The sequence below is a fragment of the Chenopodium album genome, chromosome 14 (assembly GCF_948465745.1).
Source record: "Chenopodium album chromosome 14, dcCheAlbu1.1, whole genome shotgun sequence".
In the NCBI taxonomy this organism is placed as follows: domain Eukaryota; kingdom Viridiplantae; phylum Streptophyta; class Magnoliopsida; order Caryophyllales; family Amaranthaceae; genus Chenopodium; species Chenopodium album.
In genome coordinates, this window is record NC_137847.1 from 52,804,028 (window position 1) to 52,824,615 (window position 20,588).

Below are 20,588 nucleotides of genomic sequence, written 5' to 3' on the forward strand. Positions count from 1 at the left end.
AGAAATATTTTGTATGGCAACATATATTCTTCTATATATGGTAAAAAGTACAGTATGAGTGGGGGTGGCATTTGGCCAAGGAAGCTGGGCTGCGAAGCGTGGTGGTGGAGAGCGACTGCTTGCTTGTGATTGAGGCCTTACGAAACAATACTGTGGGTTTGAGTTTGTTTCAATTAGTGTTAGATGATATTAAAGCTTTGTGTTCTGTTCTTTATAGTATTGTTTGGTTGTTTGTTAAGAGGCATGGCAATAATGTAGCACATGACTTGGCTCACTTCCAACCTTGGGAGTTGGTCAATGATTGTGGAGTGATGTAATCCCGCCTTTGGTTCTTGATTTTGTTTTAAATGATCTAATATAATAGTATCCTCGTTGGGTTCTTTCAAAAAAAAAAAAAATTACAGTTTTACACAAGTATAGTAAGAGTAAATATACGAAGTATAAATAGTTCAAAAGTTAAACTATTGCAATTATTACTTTGTATCAAGGTTTTAGTTCAATATTTGACTACGTACAACTTCTTACTGGCTTTCACAAATTACATTACTATTTAGTAGTATTTACTATTTTTACTTTTTTCTTTTTTTTTTTTTTTTTTTTTGTTTACAAAACACAAATTAAAATACTATCTACCTATCATCATTTATGATGACTACGGAGTACTTTTTTTTTTTTTGATTTCAATAGTCGATTAAGTATTGCATTATACCATCGGTGCACATCGTCTCACATGGTAAATTAGTACGAGTATGACTCCAACATTATTCAACTTTTTTTTATATTTGTCTTATTACAAACTCCAAATCATTTCAAATCTTATTAACCTAACATTATATGAAGGAAATCCATTAGACAGCCAAAAACTCTTCATCAGCTGGCAGAAAATTAGCTGTAAGACGAATAATACGTAGTATAATTTTAGTATATTAAAATCGCTATCACTCCATACTACATTTGGAATAGTATAATTTTAGTCACTAAATGGTACTCGTATTAAAATTTTGATGAACATAAATACAAATATATATTATATCGTACATATCTTACTCCATAGTATCTTACATCACTTGCCTATCTGTTTATCATTAATCATTGTTAATTAATAATTATTGTTGTATTTGACTTTGGTAGTATATGCAGGGGCGGATATATTAAGAGGCCTGGGTAGCACCGGCCCCTCCAAAAATTATTATTTTTTATTTAGGTAAGGTGTAAATTTACCGGTTAAATACAATTTTAATAGAGTTAATATAAAAACTGGGTATTGAACTATCAACAAAGTTGCAAATTGGGTACTCATATAGTCATATTTGCAATGTTGCAGATTGAGTACTGAACTTTGGTACTGCCAGATTGTTCACCTATAAGAACCGGTTACCAACATAGAAGAACTAATTTTTTTTTTTTAAAGAAAAAAACTCCTTTAATTACATCAATGTGAGAGCTTTGTTTGGGGAGAAGTGAAGGCGTGAAGCACTAAAGCCTCGGGTGTTGTTATGCAGAATATTTTTTTTTTTCAGTTTAACTTGCTATTTACCTCTTGCAGCAAGTAAACCACCGGAAAAGTAGTCTTAGGCCGGTTACAGTACCCAATTTGCCACGAGCCAAACATGAGTACCCAATTTGCAACATTGACGAAAGTTCAGTACCCACTTTTTATATTAACTCAATTTTAATGCAATAAATAACATTTAATTAGCTTTGTCATAGTGGTAATGCATTGAGTTGTGTTGGGTTCAATTTCTCTTATAAGCATTTTATTTATTTAGTGCCCCTCCACTGCTCTGCTCAGATCAAATCTTCTCTGTTCTGCTCAAAAGAAATCTGCTCTACCCTGCTATATTTTCAAATAATTATTAATATTAAAAATAATTATTATAATAATTAATATTTATTAATCATAATAATAATTATCAATAATAATATTTAATAATTCAAATTATTAAGAATTAATATTTAATAATATTATTAATTAATAATTTCTAATAATTATAACAATTCTTTCAAAAAAATAAATAATAATAATAAAAATTAATAACAATTTCTTTTTATAAACATTTGATATTAGAATCACAATGTATAGAAACATTTTATGTGGGTATTGATTGTTAGTTCATTGAGTTGAATTATTTTTCAAATTTTTTCATACAATTTAAGAATTAAAAAAAAAAGAGGTTGTTTTTAAGTAGTACTTTGTATTTCATTATTATTTTGAGGGTTAAAAATATATGATTAAGACATATTTATAAGTAAAATCATTATTACTCATTAAATCATTTTATTTTAAAATTTTTGTGAAATGAATATAAGTAAACTGTTGTCTTTTATCTTTATACTATTAACATATGTTAAATACGGAACACATTTATTTATGTTTTCACTCACCTAAATCAGTGGTATATGCACTTAATAGTAATAGTAATAGTAATAGTAGTAATAGTAATAGTAATAGTAATAGTAATAATAATAATAATAATAATAATAATAATAATAATAATAGTAATAATAATAATAGTAATAATAATAGTAATAATAGTAGTAGTAGTAGTAGTAGTAATAATAATAGTAATAATAATAGTAGTAATGATAATAATAATAATAATAATAATAATAGTAATAATAATAGTAGTAATGATAATAATAATAATAATAATAATAATAATAGTAATAATAATAATAGTAATGATAATAATAATAATAATAATGTTGAAATCAGCTCTGCTCGGCTCGGCTCGGCTCTGCGCTGCTCTGTTATCCTGAAATCTGCTCTACTCTGCTCTGCTCTGTTGAAATTTAATCTGCTCTACTCTACTGAAATTTAATCTGCTCTACTCTACTGACCCCTACTCTGTTCTGCCCAGAAGCTCAAAAGAACAGGGCCTAAATATTCTACATCCGCCGCTGAGTATATGTGATATTGGCTATCATCTTTACAATTGTTTCACATCAATCCATTAACACTCCGTAGTCCGTACGACACATGTATAGTAGTAGTTTAATTTACAAGTTTAAGGAGATTCTATTTTAAATAAAATTATTTGATAAATAGCAATTAGTATAAATAATCCTTTAGCTTGTATAAAGTGTTTAAGTCGAAGTCTTTTCTTTTATAAATTACAGTAATACGTATAGGGCAACTGTGTAGTTTTGGTCTTTTGGAATGCTCTAAAGTGTTGTTTTGGGCGTTGTTATTGTTGATTTAAACTTAATCTCTTATAATCAAAACTTATTTTCCTTTATTTGAGGTGAGCTTTATTTTATCTATATGATTTGCCTTTTTTTTTATTATTATTATTATTTTTTTTTTTATCTAGTTTAAAATATACAATACAATATATGGTGGTAAGATGTGAGCTAGATATAGGCTCCACTAAAAAAAACACACACACATACAAAACTCTTTTTGGTATTGCTGTAAATTTATATAATTTTTATTTTTATTTTTTATTTTTTTGTTTTGTTTTTCAAAGTCATACTTCGTATGATATATGTCATATAATGAATTAAAAATATGTCAAACTTATTAAAATCATGATAATTTTGAAAAGTGACATTTTTTTTTATTTATATCCTATTTTTGGTTTTATTTTCAAGAAACCGAAAAACTGAAAACAAAAAACATTGTCAAACAAGCCCAAGTTATTTTTTTTTAAAAAAAAAAAGGCCCAAGTTATAAATAATTTCAATCGCTATAATATTTAGTATTTCCTCTTTTTAATTGCAATTAAAAATGAACGGAGAAAGTATAAGATTAGATAGGTTATTACTGCTCTATCACCTGCATTGTGTGATTATTATATCAAAGAAATGACTTTACTCTAAATAAATAAATAAAATTAAAAATTATCATTTGGTAAAATTGGTTTAGATCTTGACTTTTTTGGACTGATAAATAGGATGAAACTTCTCTACTTTCTTTTCCTATCCACATATAAAACATTCCAATTCTTCTTTGATGCGTGAGATTAAGTAGCTTTGGCTCAAGGTTTTCTTATCTACTCTATAATATAAAGTTCGTGCCAAATAAAAGGTATGTCATTTTTTTTCCCCAAGCGTTTGATATTTTTCATACTTGTACATTCGTATTTGTAATTGTAAGTTGTAACGTCCAAATTAAGCTATATTGTCTAATACTTTCGTACACTACTATGAAACAGTGCCGGCTACTAGGGGAGCTCATTGAGCGATCGCTCAAGGCCCCCCTTTTGTAGGGCCCTCTTTGTTTTTTTTTCTTTTTTTATATTTTTTTTTAAAAAAAACTATTTTTTGATAAATTAATGAAATGTAGTACTAATGACAAGTATAACTGCTTCTTTTTAATCTAAATAAAATGTAGTACTAATGACAAGTATAACTGCTTCTTTTTAATCTAAATAAAGATGAATCAAAAGATTAATTTAGTTAGCTTAAGTGATTTTTTTGGGTTCAAATGGAGGAAATGAAGAAGCACTAAAGCAGGGGTTTGGTTTATTTGCTTAATTTTCTTTTTGTTTTGTATTTTTAGATTTTCATTTTCTCTTTTATATGAGCTTTCATTTTCCTTTTTTCTTTTCTACTTTCTCTTTTAGTTTATTTCTTTGCTTTAATTACCTAAATTCTACTTCGTATTATGTTAGCTTTAATTACTGAACTTCTCTTCTTTATTAATTTTTTTTATTTATTGGGTTTAAATTCTTGACTTTTTTTTTAAATAAATAAAATGAGGTAGTGGAAATATAGCTTGTGAGGGTTTGATTGATGAATTTGCTTTAAAAAAAATGCTCGGAGGATCGATTAAAATCAATAATTTTGGTGAACTTTATAATATAAAAATTTATGAAATACATTCTCATAATTTAGGGGCCTTTTTTAAGATTTCGCTCCGGACCCCTAAAATGTCCAAGACGACACTGCCATGAAATTCATCATTTTACAGTTCAGAGTTGAGATTGCCGGTTGTGCTTCCTACTTGGATAAAGCAGTTGTGACAGTTAGTAGCATCATGATAGGTACAGCTAACATTTGCTTCTGTTTAATTTTGTTATACCCATTTAATATGATGAGAATTATTTGTGGTCAAACTTTGCTTTGATCAACTGATCTCTATAACCAAGAATACAATTATACAATAATGAAATAATTTCATCTTTTGTAAACGGAGGGAAATTTTCTTATTCATTTTTAGTCAGCTTTCATACTATTCTGCTATTCATTTACTTTGAACGTGTCTAGTGAAAACCCGAAAAGTGATATTATCGTGTTTGCTGATTTTAATTAGCTACTTGTATTAATTAATTTGACTTACTGATTGTATTTAAGTGTTTGGTCAATAGATGATTTCTTGATTTCTTTGAGTATGCTAAATGACCAATAAAGACATTGATAATTTAACTGGATATGGAGTTAAGTACTTTTGCACTATCTAACCAGGCCAAAAGTTGGCATCTCAAATTTAGGTCTAGTACTTTTGCACTATTTAATCGAGCTAAACTCAACTCGAATAATCTAAATTTGACCCAATCTAAACTTAACCTGGTACCGGTTTGACTCAATGTGAACCCAACCCGAAATCGGTTTGACCCAACTTGAATGCAAATCAAACTGGTTGACCCGACTTAAACTCAACTAGCGCGATATTAACTTGAAAAATACCCAATTCAATCTGATTTGTTTGACTCAGACTGATAATAACCTGACTCGATTAAATTCCGACCTGAGAACTCTAACTAACATCTTATAGGAAATGAATTAGTAATGTAGCAAACTAATAATTCTCGTAGCCTCATAAGGTCGTATTATTGAAGAGTTATAATAAACTAATGATTTGTTTGCTTATAGTTCATTACTTATCGTCTCACATATGTAGGTATATATGATATGTCATCAATAATTCGATTTGAATTTGGCTTAAAGATGAGAATGACACAAGAAATTATCTAATGAGGCGACTAATACTCCCTTCGTTTTTTTAACTGCCACACTTGAGTTTGCACACATTTCGGGTCAAAACTTTGACCATGAATATCTTTAGTTAGATATTAGTAAAAATTATAGAGAAAATAATTTATAAAATTAGGCATTGTAACAAACTCAACAACATATTACATGATGATATCAATCTAATTATAAGGTAATAACTCAATAATTCATCTACTTTAAAATTTAATTTTTAAGAGTGTAATTGAAAAGCTTAAAAAAAAATTAAAAAAAAAAAAAAAGACAACCTAAAGATATCATGCAATTTAAATTTAGTAAAAATAGTTTTAGTTTAGTAAAAAAAAAAAAAAAAGTTGAAGAGAATTCGACCCAAATTTGACAGTAGGATTCGACCCCTCTCGCCGGTCTCGGTTCTCAACCAAAACAAATTTGTGTACGAGAATACGTATATTGGATGAGCAACAATGCTTTACGAAACAAAAGTCAACTTTCCGGAGAAAGAACAGAAGTCAAACAACAGTTATGATCTATGTTTATGAAAATCAAGCTAAGTTTTTCCTACTATATTTGACCTCTCAATTACTAATACACATACTATGATACAGAATTATTATATACTACTCGTAGTATTGCATGATTTGAATCGTATATAGTATATAATTTCCATGCACACCAACTGTTCGGAAAAATGCTCAAGTGAAGTTATGATTATAATTATCTCTGCATTATTACATTATCTGTTGGTTTTTAGTATGCGATAACTAATGAGATTGATCTGATATCTAATGAGATTAATCTGGCTTTTGCAGCATATCAGGTAGTGGCTGTTGTTGTGGGAATATTGGCACCAGTTATTGGTTCATCTGCCTGCTTTTATAGTTTATATACAATAAGCAGTAAGAATTTGTCAATACTGGAACAGAAGGTGAAAGATCTGAAAGGTTTGCTCAAGGACATCTCAGAGAAATTTAATGAAGGCGGTGTGTTTAGGCCTGACCCTTCAACGTGGATTGGCGATGTTGAAGACTTGAAGGATGGTGAAGACTTGAAGTTGATAGGATTTAGGAGGTCTTGTAAGAAGATGTTTGGAGATAGTGTTAAAAAAATCAAAGACGAGATATGGGAGGAGGTTTCACGGGAAAAAGGGGTTCAGGTTGTGTGCATTCGTGGAATAGTTGGTGTTGGAAAGACACTCATGGCATCAACAATCCATAATAAAGCTTTGGAAGAGGAGGACCTTGAGAGTGTTATTTGGGTCAGTATCGATTATAAATCAACGATCAAAGACATCCAAAAAGAAATTGCAAGGCAGTTACCGGATCTTAATCTGTCTGCCTGTACAGATGACAGCAGAAGAGCTTTAACACTGCAGGGGGCTCTGTCTAGCAAGAAGTGTCTCCTGATTTTAGACTATTCACCAATGTGGCAAGATTTCCAACTTGATTGTATTGGAATTCCAAGCTCTGGCGATAAGTGTAAGCTGATAGTTGCTTCAAGAAGTTATTCAGCCTGCAATAAACTTGAGAGCAGTTTTGGAGACAGGAGCAGAGTTCATGAAATTAAACCTCTCCTTCCGTATGAGGCCTGGAAATTATTTTTCCATGAGGCAGGCCCTAACATTTGGATTTTAGAAGGTGATATCCACAAGAATACTGAGCTTGCTGTTAAAGATCTTGATGGCCTTCCTTCAGCTATTAATATATTAGCAACAGCCCTGAAAGAAATACCTAAGGCCAACCCTGACAAAATTATCGAAGCTTGGGAAAGAGAATTGTTTGTATTGAGTACTTCAGGGTCCTTGCTTGGTTACAAAAGCCACAAGTTTTTCAGTGATTTCGAAGATATCTTCGAAAATTTGGATGAGAAGTCGTTATCATGTTTTGTTTATTGTCTGTTGTTTCCAAAGGATTGTTTCGATAAGGGCCCTAACGCTCTCAAGGCAAAGGAACTGATAGAGTATTGGATGTGGGAAGGGCTTCTAGATGATCAAGTTTCATCCTTGAATGAAACCATGGGTTATGGATGGAATGTATTGAATAATCTCAGAGATGCTCACCTTGTTGAGATCGTTGCTGAAGAGGATGGTAGGTCTGAAGAATTAGTCAGGATGCTCAACGTAATTCGACTTGTGGCAAAGAATGTTGCTGTGACAAGAGGTCACCAACTCTTTGTCAAATGTGGAAATTCTCTCAAAGAGCTTCCATTAGCAAAGGATTGGCCTCCAAACACCGAGAGAGCCTCATTCGTTCAGAATGAGCTAGGTGCTTTACAAAGTGGTCCTGATTGCATTAATCTCTCTACTTTGTTATTGCAAGACAATAAACCCTTGGGTTTAAATCGTCTAATAGTATCCCATGATGATTTTTTTTCAAAACTAGTTAATCTTCGAGTCCTTAATTTATCCTATACAGGATTCTCATCACTGCCAAAATCACTTGCTGACTTGGTAAATCTTCGTGCACTTATCCTTCGCAATTGCAGTAGCTTGACTCATCTACCATCCTTGTCGAAATTTCATAAATTATTTGTCCTTGACCTCGCTGGGACACCCTTAAGAGAGTTGCCTGTAGGGTTTAACAGCTTGTCAAACTTAAGGCGTCTAGATCTTTCACAGACTAAGTTAAAATTTTTCCGACCTGGAGAACTTGGTCAATTGACACAAATAGAAGAACTTCTATTGATGTGCAATTGTAAGGGGATTCTCAAACAGAGGTCGAATAGGGTTTCTTCAGCTTGGAAAGGTCTTTGTATAGACGAGCTCAAAAATTTGAAGAGGTTGGCTGTTCTTCAGCTTAACTTTTTGGATACTGCAGTCCTCAGAGATTTTTTACAGACTTCAGAATTCGAGAAGAATGCTGCCAAGCCAGGAGCTGCGAAACAGAGTTTCAAATTTTTTGTTGGTGGAATCTACAACAGTGATAATCGTGTTATTGGCAAAGATAGTGTAACAATAGTACAAGATCACGAAGCTACTCTCCCAAAAGGAACCAAAGAGTTGAACATGATGAGTTGTGCTAAAAAATTACCCTCATTGAATATTGCTGGCTGCTGCAAGTACTTGACCAAATTGGATGTCTCTGACTACAACGAACTCGAGTATGTGCTCACGTGGGAGGTGCTTCAAAAGCTCAAAAAGCTGAAGAAGATACAAGTGAAGCGATGTCGGAGAACTGTTTCCATAATTAAGCCAGATATTAGGGGCAAACATGTCGACCTTATTGTTCCTGAACTAACAACATTGCTGCTTTCTGACTTGCCGGAGCTGAAGAACATAAGTGATTATCAAGTGCTGAATTGTCCTTCTTTGCAGGAGGTTGAGGTTTGCAGTTGTGGAATCATGGAGCTTCCTGAGATCATCTTGGGTGGAGAACGCGAGATTAAAATCAGAGGGGATAAAAAGTGGCTTGAGAAAGCAAAAAAACGTAATCAAAACTCCAGTTCTACCTTCAAATACGAAGAAATACCACAGCTAGCAGAGGAGCTCTCTTTTACTTCAGGTGTGCCTATAAGTTGAGACTTGCTTTTGTTTCTTCTTACTAACAGTTGTCTGTCTAAGAACCATGTCTCTACCTTTTTTTTATTACTTTGCCTGCGGCATTGACTTACTACATTCGTACTTCTTCCTCCTGTCTTGCTGTCTGCGTTGTGTATCATGCCTGTGCTAGCCGCATATATCACAAATTAATCATCATCAACCATCTTACGTAACACTAAGAGAAAACTATACTATATATGTGTGCTAATTTTAAACTTTCTTATATGTTCATTCCTGAAAAACTGAATCCCTTCAACATTTTTTTTTTTTTTTTTTGCAGAATTGCCAATACCTTCACCAGATGAGCAGCCAAATAATGATACAGGTATCTGTAAAGTTAATCATAGATTACATTCTGCATTTCTGTTACCAGCAGAAACATACTGGATATGGCCTCTTACTCTCCTCGGCTCTGAGCATATTAACTCTGTGTGGTAGTACGGAGTGATTACTTAATTAGCTTACAATTTCTTGTATCTTTTAACAATCATAGTGTAATTTGTGAACAGGAGATACTTGGGGGCGTTGGGGACTTAAGCTCATATTTAAGGGTGGTCTGGCGTATTTACCTACTGTAGGTAGCCTTGATAGTGACAACAGGTCCAAAACCAGTACTGATGCTGTCTTAATTTTCTCTTATGGTATCAGTTAAGACAAGCCTGATTAAATGTTGCATTACCCAAATGCAGGTTCATCGCAAAGAGGACTCAACAGAAGCAACAGCAGTCGCTCTAATCGACATCGTATATTGGAATAAACTTGGTAGATTTTTCCTGTAATAAAAAGTTGTTGCTGTTTTTTCTGCACATTTTCAAAGTTCATGAAACCCATCATATGTGAAGATTTCATATGTTAGACTTCAAATGTATCATAGTATCTGGTATCATGAAATTCAGTTTTGATTTTCAATATCATTTTCTTCAAATTGAATTTCGTTCTGTGTTATAATATACTCCTTACATATAGTAAAAATCATGAATTTAATCAATGCTTCTAATTAATGACTCAATATAGTTCTAATCAATCAAAGTCTTAATTCCATAAGTTAGATCGGCTACATGAACCAAAAGTGATTATTCCATATAGTCATCCACTCAATATAGTTCTAATGCTTCTCCTAATTCTTATTGTGCCAACAAATCATTAAACCTTGCCCGGTTGATATAAGTGAAAAATGTTCGCTTCAATTTCATTTAAGAGCTCCCCTCCCTATATCCATCGTCTAAGATTATGCACATTTTTTTTGAGGGGTTGTAGGCGGAAATTAGTATTTTAAACAACCATGTAACTATATTTTGAAAATTTATATGACACATTCACAAATTATTTCAAGGAAAAATTGCCCGGAGTAATCCTACCTTTGGGCCGTTCGCTAAAAATAATCCCACCTTTGGGTTATTTTTAAATAATCCCACCTTTGATATCAATCAGTTTTAAATGGTCCCAACTAGAGCTGTCAATTTGGGTATTCAAGTCGGGTTCGGGTCGGGTCAAATCAGGTTTCGGGTTGAATTAGGATCAGGTTATGTCGGGTCAATCTAGCCTCAGATCAGGTTCAGGTTCAGGTCGGGTCAATTTCAATTTAGATTATTCTGGGTCGTTTACCTTTTCGGGTATAGGTCGGGTTCAATTCGAGTCAAATTCAGATCGAGTTCAATTTTAGGTTCGGGTTGTGTTGAGTCGGGTTTGGGCGGGTTAATAGATGGTACATTCGAGTTCGTGTTAGGGTTGGGTTAGATAATTATTTGGTCGGATAATCTTAAAGTTAGATCATTCTTGGTTTTGGTTCAAGTTCAATTCGAATATATATCGATGTGGTAAACCTGAACCTATATAATTACGCCTTTAATAATTTGATCAAACATTATCAAGATTTTATTAAGCCTATATGCGAAGTAATAGAGAACAAAAGGTATATAAGCTGAACAAATTGTACCAATATTTTGTTAAGGATTAAGGGTTTACAGCACTGTATCACCTGAACGAAAGGTGTGTAAAATTTTATTAAACCTTTCATGAATCGGGTCAATAACAAGTTGTGTTGGGTTAAAATTGTTTTCAGGTTCAAATCGGGTCGGGTACTAATTCGGGTTCGTATTGTTGTCGAGTCGGATTAAATTGGTTGACGGTTACTATCAGATCAGGTGCAAATTCGGGTTTAGGTCATAAAGTATTAGATCAAATCGGTTGTCGGCTCACATCAGGTCGATTCAGGTCAGGTTACAGGTCATTAGCTCACCCCATTGTTTGGATACAGATCAGGTTTAGATCATTGTCGGTTCAGATCAGGTTCTCGAGTCAGGTCAGTTTTTGACAGCTCTAGTCCCAACCAATCAGGTAGCTTGTTATAACAAGTTACTTGACACGTGTTGGCCTGTGATTTGTCACAAAAATAAAAATAAAATAAAATTAATTTTTAAAATAGTTAAAAATATTTTAAAGAAAAAATTAATAATTATTTACAAACCACCACCGGCCCATGCCTTCCCCGCCGCCGCTGACACCTTGCCCCGTGGCTCCGGTCACCAGGCCCCCCAGCGACAGCGCCTGCGCCGGCGTTGGCCTGAATCCCCTCGAAACCAGGCTCCGAAACCAGCCCAACACGCCTCCTGCCCTCACGAACAAGCAACATCACCCTCGAAAACTTAGGCTCCGATGTCATTCCCCTCCCCCTGAATGCGACGACCACCGTATCCCTCCCCATGAACCACCAAACACCTTCAAAACCATTCCCCGTCCCGATCTCGACCTCCCATCCCCTTGCCCCGCCATGTTTTCACCCCTCTCCTCTTCCTCTGTCCCTTTTTTTCAGCCCATAAATTCATCACGCCACCCTCGAAAATCCTATCTCCTTTCCGATTCCGACCTCCCTCCCCTTTCCCCGGCTCGAGTTCGGCTTCCCCGCCACGATTTCGGCCTCCGTTACTCTCTCTCGAGCTCCGATCCGATCTGCTGCAATTCGGCAATCAAGTGCGGTGGCTGGTGGAGGTGGTGGCTGGTGACACCCCTTTTTTTTAATTTCATTTATTTTAATTAAAAATTTTAGACAAATTGAATGGGAAACATGTACTTTAAAACTAAAAAAAAAATTATAAAAAAAAAAAAAAAGAATTTATCTTTTTAACAGTTAACCGGTCATCTGAGACCATTAGGAGTAGATTAGGAGTAAAAATGAGATTATTTAAAAATAATCCAAAAGTGGGATTATTCTAAGCAATTTTTCCTTATTTTAAATAAAAAGAGAAGCTTCTCAATTATTATGGAACGGAGATAGATTGCCTTTCTTTGGTCAAAATAAGTATCATTTTCAATCACTTTCAATGGTGTAGTCGACTAACTTAACAATGTAGCTATCTTTACAGCAAACTAAAACTGATGACTAAATCCAATTCCCCAAACCATAACATCAAAACATTGTTGAAATTCTCTTGAATGCAGGCGCATTATACATGGATATAGTTTCCACAACAAATATGCATCCATTTTCACTACGAACAAAATTTGCTTTCATGTTTGATTTGACGCTTTCTGTATATAGATGAGTTACTCAGTACTGCATGCACTTTTGTCCAATTTTCATCGCACAATTTTGATCATTAATAATGATTTATTTTCAACTAATCTTGTTTATCAATGGCTCTTTCATGGCTTCCCATGTATCTAGTCGTTCGGCAGCTTTCTTTACCTGCAAATACAACATATAAAGTGGTTAAAACCAACCATCATCTTCACAACTAAGCTAAGATATGTTTAATAAAACATGTAAACATTATTGGACACATAATTGGAGTACGTAAACGTACGTTCGATATTAATTTGTCATACAACGACATTATATTACGCTACTACGCATGAATTTTGGAACAAACTGATAGACGATTTTGGAACAAACGTCACGAAGAGCTAAGATATTGAGTTGAGAAAATTTCAAGTAACCTCCTATACGAAACAACAAAAACTGCTATACGTAGAAAATATAATAAACATGGAAACAATTGTCATTATGATATGTAATTCAAGATAGTAAGACGAGTAGACGATAATCAAAGGTGTATGAATGTATTATGATGGTACATTATAACAAACATTGCCATGTAGGAATCCAATCAACCTAACTACCGAGTATATTAGAATCAAAATCAATACTCCTACGTTACATCAAAGATGCAATATGCACTCACTTTTATGACAATATATGCATTCAAGTTATAAATTACATGATTAGTTTGTTAATGAAGTTGGTGATTATTTGTTACACATTAATTTCTTTCATCATCATTCATGATTATGGATAATATTCAATTCTTCACCCACTAAAATACTCCTAAAACACGTTTGTTATAGAGTGGGAGTACTGTCAGAGAGAATTAAATGGCTTTATCAACTGAATTCTCGTCAAATAAAGACAAATTCCAACTATATATATCACTGTCCTTGTGGACTGCCTAATTAAACTCGAAACAAATTCTACAAATATTTATGGTGTAATTTCAGTAGTTAACATCTCAGTTATCTCTTCTATAAAACGGTCCATACTTTCTTAGGAAAAAAAATGGTCCATGCTTGTTGAAATTCAACCAGTCGACTGTAAAGAGTCCGACCAAAACAATTTTATTACAAAATGGTCCATATTTATTGTATTAATCTTAGAATGGAAAAGGAAATTCGAGTTAAAGATTCATCTTAGAGACTTGTAAAAAGTTAGACCAAAACATTTTTATCAAGTATAGCTGTCAATTATATTACTCCCGTATTATATTTGGTACAACGCTCCAATTAAGTCCTTTAAAAGTTTAAATGAGGTACTCCGACAGTCCGACCACAAGAACATATTCATAAAGATACGTGCCTAAATCACATAATATAGAATAAGCATGAATAGCAAATAACAATACCTCTTTTTCCCAATCCGTTCGATACGTGACCCATAGTAGAATAAGAGTTTGTATCACGGTACCTCCGATCATTCCACCCCATATGCCCTACAATGAGACAATAATGTGTCGATATTTTGTAAGGACGATTAATACAAGTATGAATGTAGCGCGAAAGTAATGAACAAAAGAATTTACCTTAACACCAAGCTTAAAGTAAAATCCGAGTAGTACTCCACCAGGGATTCCAACCACATAATAACACGCGACATTTACATAAGCAACAAAGGATTGCCATCCACATCCAACTGCCACCCCTGCAAATTATCATTAACTTTAGCAAAGCATGCATATTCCTGTACTAAGAGATCGTTAAGACAAACATCACATAGATCCGAAACAATTACCATTTAATTTGCAACGGAAACTGTGTGACGTGTGTGTGCGTTCACTTCATTGCAATGTTATTATACAGAGTACAACATATTACAATGTTTTTTCCTAACTACTGATAAAGAGACCTTATTCCGCTCACCTCATTAGATAAAGATAACAAGTTTGAACGATGCACAAAGTTATTTGTTACATTTTTTATGTTAAATTATAAGTTCCAAATTGAAAAACAAAAACTCGAAAATTTTGTTACCTGATAAAACAGGTTGGACACCATTAAGAAGGATAGAAATGGCGAGGAAGGGGGAAAGATCAGCAACAGCTTCAGAGACTTCCGTTCCACCAGTAAAGATGTAACTCAACTGATACCGGAAAATGAGCACAAGGATGGCAAAGATGAGGGCGATCAAGAAGGAAATGGTTGTCACTGCTACAACTGAAAATGAGGCCGATTTTGGGTGCTTAGCTCCTAGTTCATTGCTCACTCTTACACTGTCAATTACAAACAAACAATTTAATTTCTGAACTCATGTTTTCTTACTTAATACAAGTACTTAAGGGACAGATCGAGTGTAGCTAACCTTGCAGCTGCATTGAATCCCACCGAAATCATGAACACCCATCCAGAAATTGTCATGCTGCAAGATTTACACAAAGTCACAACTTATAAGCTTAAATCATGAATGTATAGTCATATGCACGGAGTTTTAAGGCTATGTTCTTCTCGGTTTACTTAAATAAGTTACGGATAAGATAAATTGCTTTTAAAACTAACAACCAAATTAAAATCAGTTAAGTTCAGCAATCAGTCAAGTTTAGCAAAAATAAGTTAAGCCCGGCAAAAAAATAATCTATAGTAAGCCAAAGTTCAATACATAAAAATCAGTCATAGTGCAGAAAAACAAAGTAATTAATATACATTTAGCAATTATAAGTTGATTAATTAGGCCATGTTTGTAGTAGCTAATTATAGGCAAATGTTGAACACATTATACAACTTATTACATGCATTCATGTTCATATGTCCTTACTCCTTATGCAGGAATTGTAACCTTTTCTACCAATATGACAAACGACACATATATATTCATGATATAAACAAGGAAATCCTGTTATTTGATGCATCTTTTTATGCATTATGTGAGGTCCAAATCGTTCAATTTATTAGAGGTAACATCATCCAAGTACTAGGCAAGTAGAATAAGAGGCCCATACCTTTATTGTATAACACTTCTATAGTAACAGTATCCTAATTTAAGGAGATATTAAATGAATTGATTTTCAATGGAGACCATCTTTCCATAAGCCACTCATCAATAATGAAAAAAGGAAAAACAAAATTGAATTATATAAAATTTTAGACCCTACATATTTTTTGGATGGTGTAAGACCACATATCATTTGTGATTTCATCTAGTAATAACAAGCTACGAGTAGCTAACACTCCATAGATTCAACATGAATTGTAATAATTTATTTCCAAACATTCTAAATATTAGTAGACTATCTCAACTAAAAGCTTAACCTGATGGATTAGGCCCAAAAATATGTTTTATACTTTATCACACTCCCTCCTCACACAAAACATTCCACTTTAAAAGGAGGGATGGATGAGATTCGAACTTGTGACCTTTGCATCACGCGGGCTCTGATACCAAGTAAGTGGAACTTAAGCTGATGGTTGAGTCCTAGTAATATGTTTCATACTCTATCACTAAATAAGTATACGTGACTATTATTTCCAACTAGGGTGTATTACATAGGAAAAACGGCCAGTTGAGATTAACTTGAAATTGCAGAGCAAAAAACTCATACCTTACTGAGAGGGAGTCTAAGGCGAGTTGAGCATTATCGAGCAAGCCAGCAATCAACACCAATATCTGAAAATACCAAGTTTCCAAACAGAGCATCACCGCAGAGGCAGCAGACAACTTGAAGAAGTCATAAAGCCCACTAAACGCAGCCCAACTAAACCCAGTCCAAGTGTACTTGAACCTTGAGCTCACCACAATGTAAACAAATTGTGCCACAACTATGATCCACCACGAAAAACTCAACACCAAACCAGCCCCAAGGAGGCCCCATCCAAGCTTGTAAACCGCAACCCAAGTAAGCCCAATGTGAGCCACTAGGGCCGCGGCTGAGATGTATGCACTTGGGAATACCACACTTTGTGATTGGAGGAACTTTTGTATAGGAAAATTGCATGCGTACGCAAAAATTTGTGGGATCAAACCATATATAAAAATCGCGGCTGCTGAGGCTATGTTCTCTGGCTCCCCTAGTAGTAAAAGGATGTCCTTGGAGAAAAGGTACACGATCATTAATGGTATACCGGTGGCCAATAGGAGGACTGTGGACCGTTGCATATAAACTCCAAGCATGTCGTGCTTATTAGCACCATATGCTTGCCCACATAGTGTTTCCACCGCGCTTCCCATACCAAGCTACATGTGCATACATACATGATACATAGTATAAGTAATAAGGCCATATATACATCTAATACTCCAACGAAAATCAAGGTACATATGTTGCCTAACATTATCAAATTGTACATATACGTGGTCGCTTACAATCTGTGTAGTGACAATGTGACAATTGACAAGGTGGTGCTACCTATTATACCAGTAAGTAACGTTAAAAAATATTAAGAGTGTATAAAAAAACATTTTACATGTACAAATTATAAATAACTTAATGCACATAAAATTGACAAATGCAAACCTAACTAAAATCCCTACATAAATCATAAGATTGTGAGGGTAAAATTATTTTGATGGCGAAAATTCCCCTACCCTTTCCTTTCTACTTCTAAAGCTCAATTTTATTTTATTTTTCGCTAAATTAATTTTATTTGACTCGTGTGAGATTTTAGCCCGAAATATCATTTTCCTTGCTAAATTCGAGTAAAGTGTGATATTGCAAGATGCACCTGCAGTATAAAGATAAAGTCATAGAAAGTCACGTGATCACGTTGACAAGTCCATGCCCACAGGCCACAGCCGTCTTGTCCTGACTGCACGTCTACATTAAGACAAAAGCATTCATCTACCCTTTTTTTGTCTTACCAACTCTTACACTTTCAGTCTTTCCATATTAAAATACAAGTATCTACCAAGTACTCGTATTATATTACTCCTAATTGAAAGCTGAATTTTAATACTCCTTAGTACTTCCTTTATTTCTTAATGTGGAGTACTTAAACAAATCTTAATGTGGAGTACTTAAACAAATCTAATGTCAATTAGTATCTCTTTGTTATTAAATTTAGATCATGACTACCACCAAATCTACTCCTCTTAACAAAATATGCGTGTCATGTTAATTTGTCCAATTATTGAATTGTTCTTTTCAAATCAAACTTTGATACCTACCATTAATTTTTATTATATTCTACTTTATCTTACTCATTTCTTTGTTTAACCAAATTTTGGCACGTACTGCAGTAATTAACTATTAACTGTCAACTATTTACTAATTAGTCTCGATCCAATGGTCCCTAGCTAAGTATAAACTATGGAGTATTGTAGTAATTCGCATTAATGAGAAATTAACACGTAGTACACTAAAATGGACAAAAGAATAGATAAGAAAATGAAAGATCAGAAATTTTCGGAACATTCTATTTTTCTGACCTTATTTTCAAATTCAATACGAGTAAATTATTTATACAAAGTTGGTCTAATATACAACAGATATATCGTATATGGTATAAAAGTACAATTATCTCAACTGATCGAAGTTGATTTTTATTTTAATCACGTGGGTTACTTATATTACATATTGGTTGTATTCAATGCCCACATTTAATATACCCTGCACGTAGTAACAAAATAAATAAAGTGCGGAGTATCTCCTTTCAAAAAAAAAAAAATAATAAAATAAAATTACTGCATGTCTTAAGGGAGTGTCTTCCCTCAACTCTTCCAATAATTTGGCAAATGTAATTAAAATAATAATAAAAATAAATGTCGTATTTATTATTTCAATTAATTAATTCCCATAATTCATATATGCATAAATGCATAAAAGTTATTAGGCAGGCAAATTTTACCAAGAAACAATTTACTCTGAAAATCATTTCAATATTAGAATGTACCCATATTAATACACGTCCAATTAGAATGTATCCATATTAATACACGTTCAATCTTATGTATTAGTGTTGAAATATATCCTATCAAATTAGTCAAAAGTTAATCACCACAAAAAATTGAACCTACTTAGTTATCGCAATTTTTTAAAATAAATTTAAAACGGAGTAATTAAAAGTTTACAACAAACATGATGCAACAACTACATTTTTTTTTTAGTACTCACTTGTACTTGTATATTTTATTTTCAACATACTCAAAAATAAAAATTAATGATATACGAGAAACTAATGCCGAGGAAATAGGATTGAAATTAATAATTAATTAAAAAAAATATATATATATATATAGGGAAAGAATAAAGTTGGTACCATGAGACCGTAGGCCAAGAGTTGAACACCGTTATTGCCGAGAGAAGTGGCCGCAAGTTCAAGATTACCGAGGTGACCGCAAAATATTTGTGTGGACATCGATATCACGTTATTTAGCAAGTACACTACAATTGCGGGTCCCGCAAGTGGGACCAAATAGGTCATTTCTAGCCACGTGGCCAGCCATATACGACGGAGGAATGACGTGTCACGGTCGCTTAAAGTCTCTTCTAAAGCCGAGCTCATCTTTTCTGCCGCCTTCGATGGAGGCGGCAGAAGGAGAGAAGGTTGGGATGTGAGGAGAGGCTCCTCAAAGTCACCTCTAGAGCCCATGTTATGGGTGGGGTGGTGTGGTTTGTGTGTTTTTTTGGGTTTGTATGAATTGTTTGGTAATATAATTTGGTAATAGAGAAATTTGGGAGAATTTATTTTGAGAAGTTGAGGGTGGAGGAAAATGTTGTGGCCTAGTGGGGTACATATATAATAATATGAAGAAAAAAAAAGGGGGGTTTATGTAATTTTACGGCTATAAAATAATTGTGGGATATCTTTAAAATAAAGGGGTTGGAATTTGGAAATGTCAACTAAACCACAAGTTTAATTGTGTAGGTGGGTTAATTAGAGCCATGTTTGGAAGTATAGACGTATAGTACAGTATGAAGTGTGTTTCGTGTTTTAAAATTTTAGATTTTGTAAAATGGTTAATTATTTATACATACGAACTACTATATCAACGACAGGTTATAAAAATTAGATTGGTTCCCTCTAGGTTTTCTCCTTGAGAGGATTTTTTTGGTTCCCTCTATGCTTTTTCCTTGGGTTTTCTAGTCTCTATTACCAATTTTTTTCTGCTTTTTTTGAAGGATTCCTTCACTCTTCTCCTTTTTTCTTTTTTTTTCCATCTCTTTCTCAATTGTAAATTTTTATAGGGGCTTCCACCGGTGGTAAGCCCCAAAAAACTTTTTAATTGCTTTCAATAAATGGATCCCATCTTTATGATGGGGTTTATTCAATTAGGCTTTTTTTTTTTTGTTCGTGTGCTAAAGATTGAAGATTTAGGGTTTTATCGTTTCCGAAAGTATCTAGAAGGTCATATGAGTTTCTTCACCCAAACAACTACTCATCCGTGCATCTTAAGTTAAATTAGTGCTAACTCACAGATTGTATTGTTTCAGATGAAGTTTTTTTTTTATTATTAAGGTGATCATTGATCGAATCTGCGATGTAACTAATTCTAAGGTGATTCGTATTTGTATTGGAATTTTAGATTTCCTAGGAATTGTTTGTAAGTGCCGTTTGGCTATCTTTCATTAATGAAATCCCTTTTCTTCTCGTAAAAAAATAAAAAATAAAATGACGGTAACTTTTTATGACATACTTTCTCCGCTAATTTTTAGTTATA

At 33.4% G+C, this 20,588-nt stretch overlaps 2 protein-coding genes across 2 annotated transcripts; one reads left to right on the plus strand and one right to left on the minus strand.

Annotated features, from left to right (window-relative positions):
- The first annotated feature begins 6,174 nt into the window (after positions 1 to 6,174).
- On the plus strand, positions 6,175 to 10,275 carry LOC145577544 (disease resistance protein At4g27190-like). Its single transcript, XM_081635029.1, has 4 exons — positions 6,175 to 9,413; positions 9,732 to 9,776; positions 9,961 to 10,051; positions 10,141 to 10,275. Exons 1-4 carry the CDS (start codon positions 6,998 to 7,000, stop codon positions 10,184 to 10,186), a joined length of 2,598 nt encoding a protein of 865 aa, XP_081491155.1. The 5' UTR covers positions 6,175 to 6,997; the 3' UTR covers positions 10,187 to 10,275.
- Positions 10,276 to 12,711: 2,436 nt separating this feature from the next.
- Positions 12,712 to 19,650, minus strand: LOC145577545 (protein DETOXIFICATION 40-like). Its single transcript, XM_081635030.1, has 7 exons — positions 19,187 to 19,650; positions 16,534 to 17,165; positions 15,300 to 15,356; positions 14,972 to 15,210; positions 14,524 to 14,642; positions 14,347 to 14,433; positions 12,712 to 13,136 (listed from the first exon to the last, which is right to left on the minus strand). Exons 1-7 carry the CDS (start codon positions 19,517 to 19,519, stop codon positions 13,065 to 13,067), a joined length of 1,539 nt encoding a protein of 512 aa, XP_081491156.1. The 5' UTR covers positions 19,520 to 19,650; the 3' UTR covers positions 12,712 to 13,064.
- Positions 19,651 to 20,588: the final 938 nt, after the last annotated feature.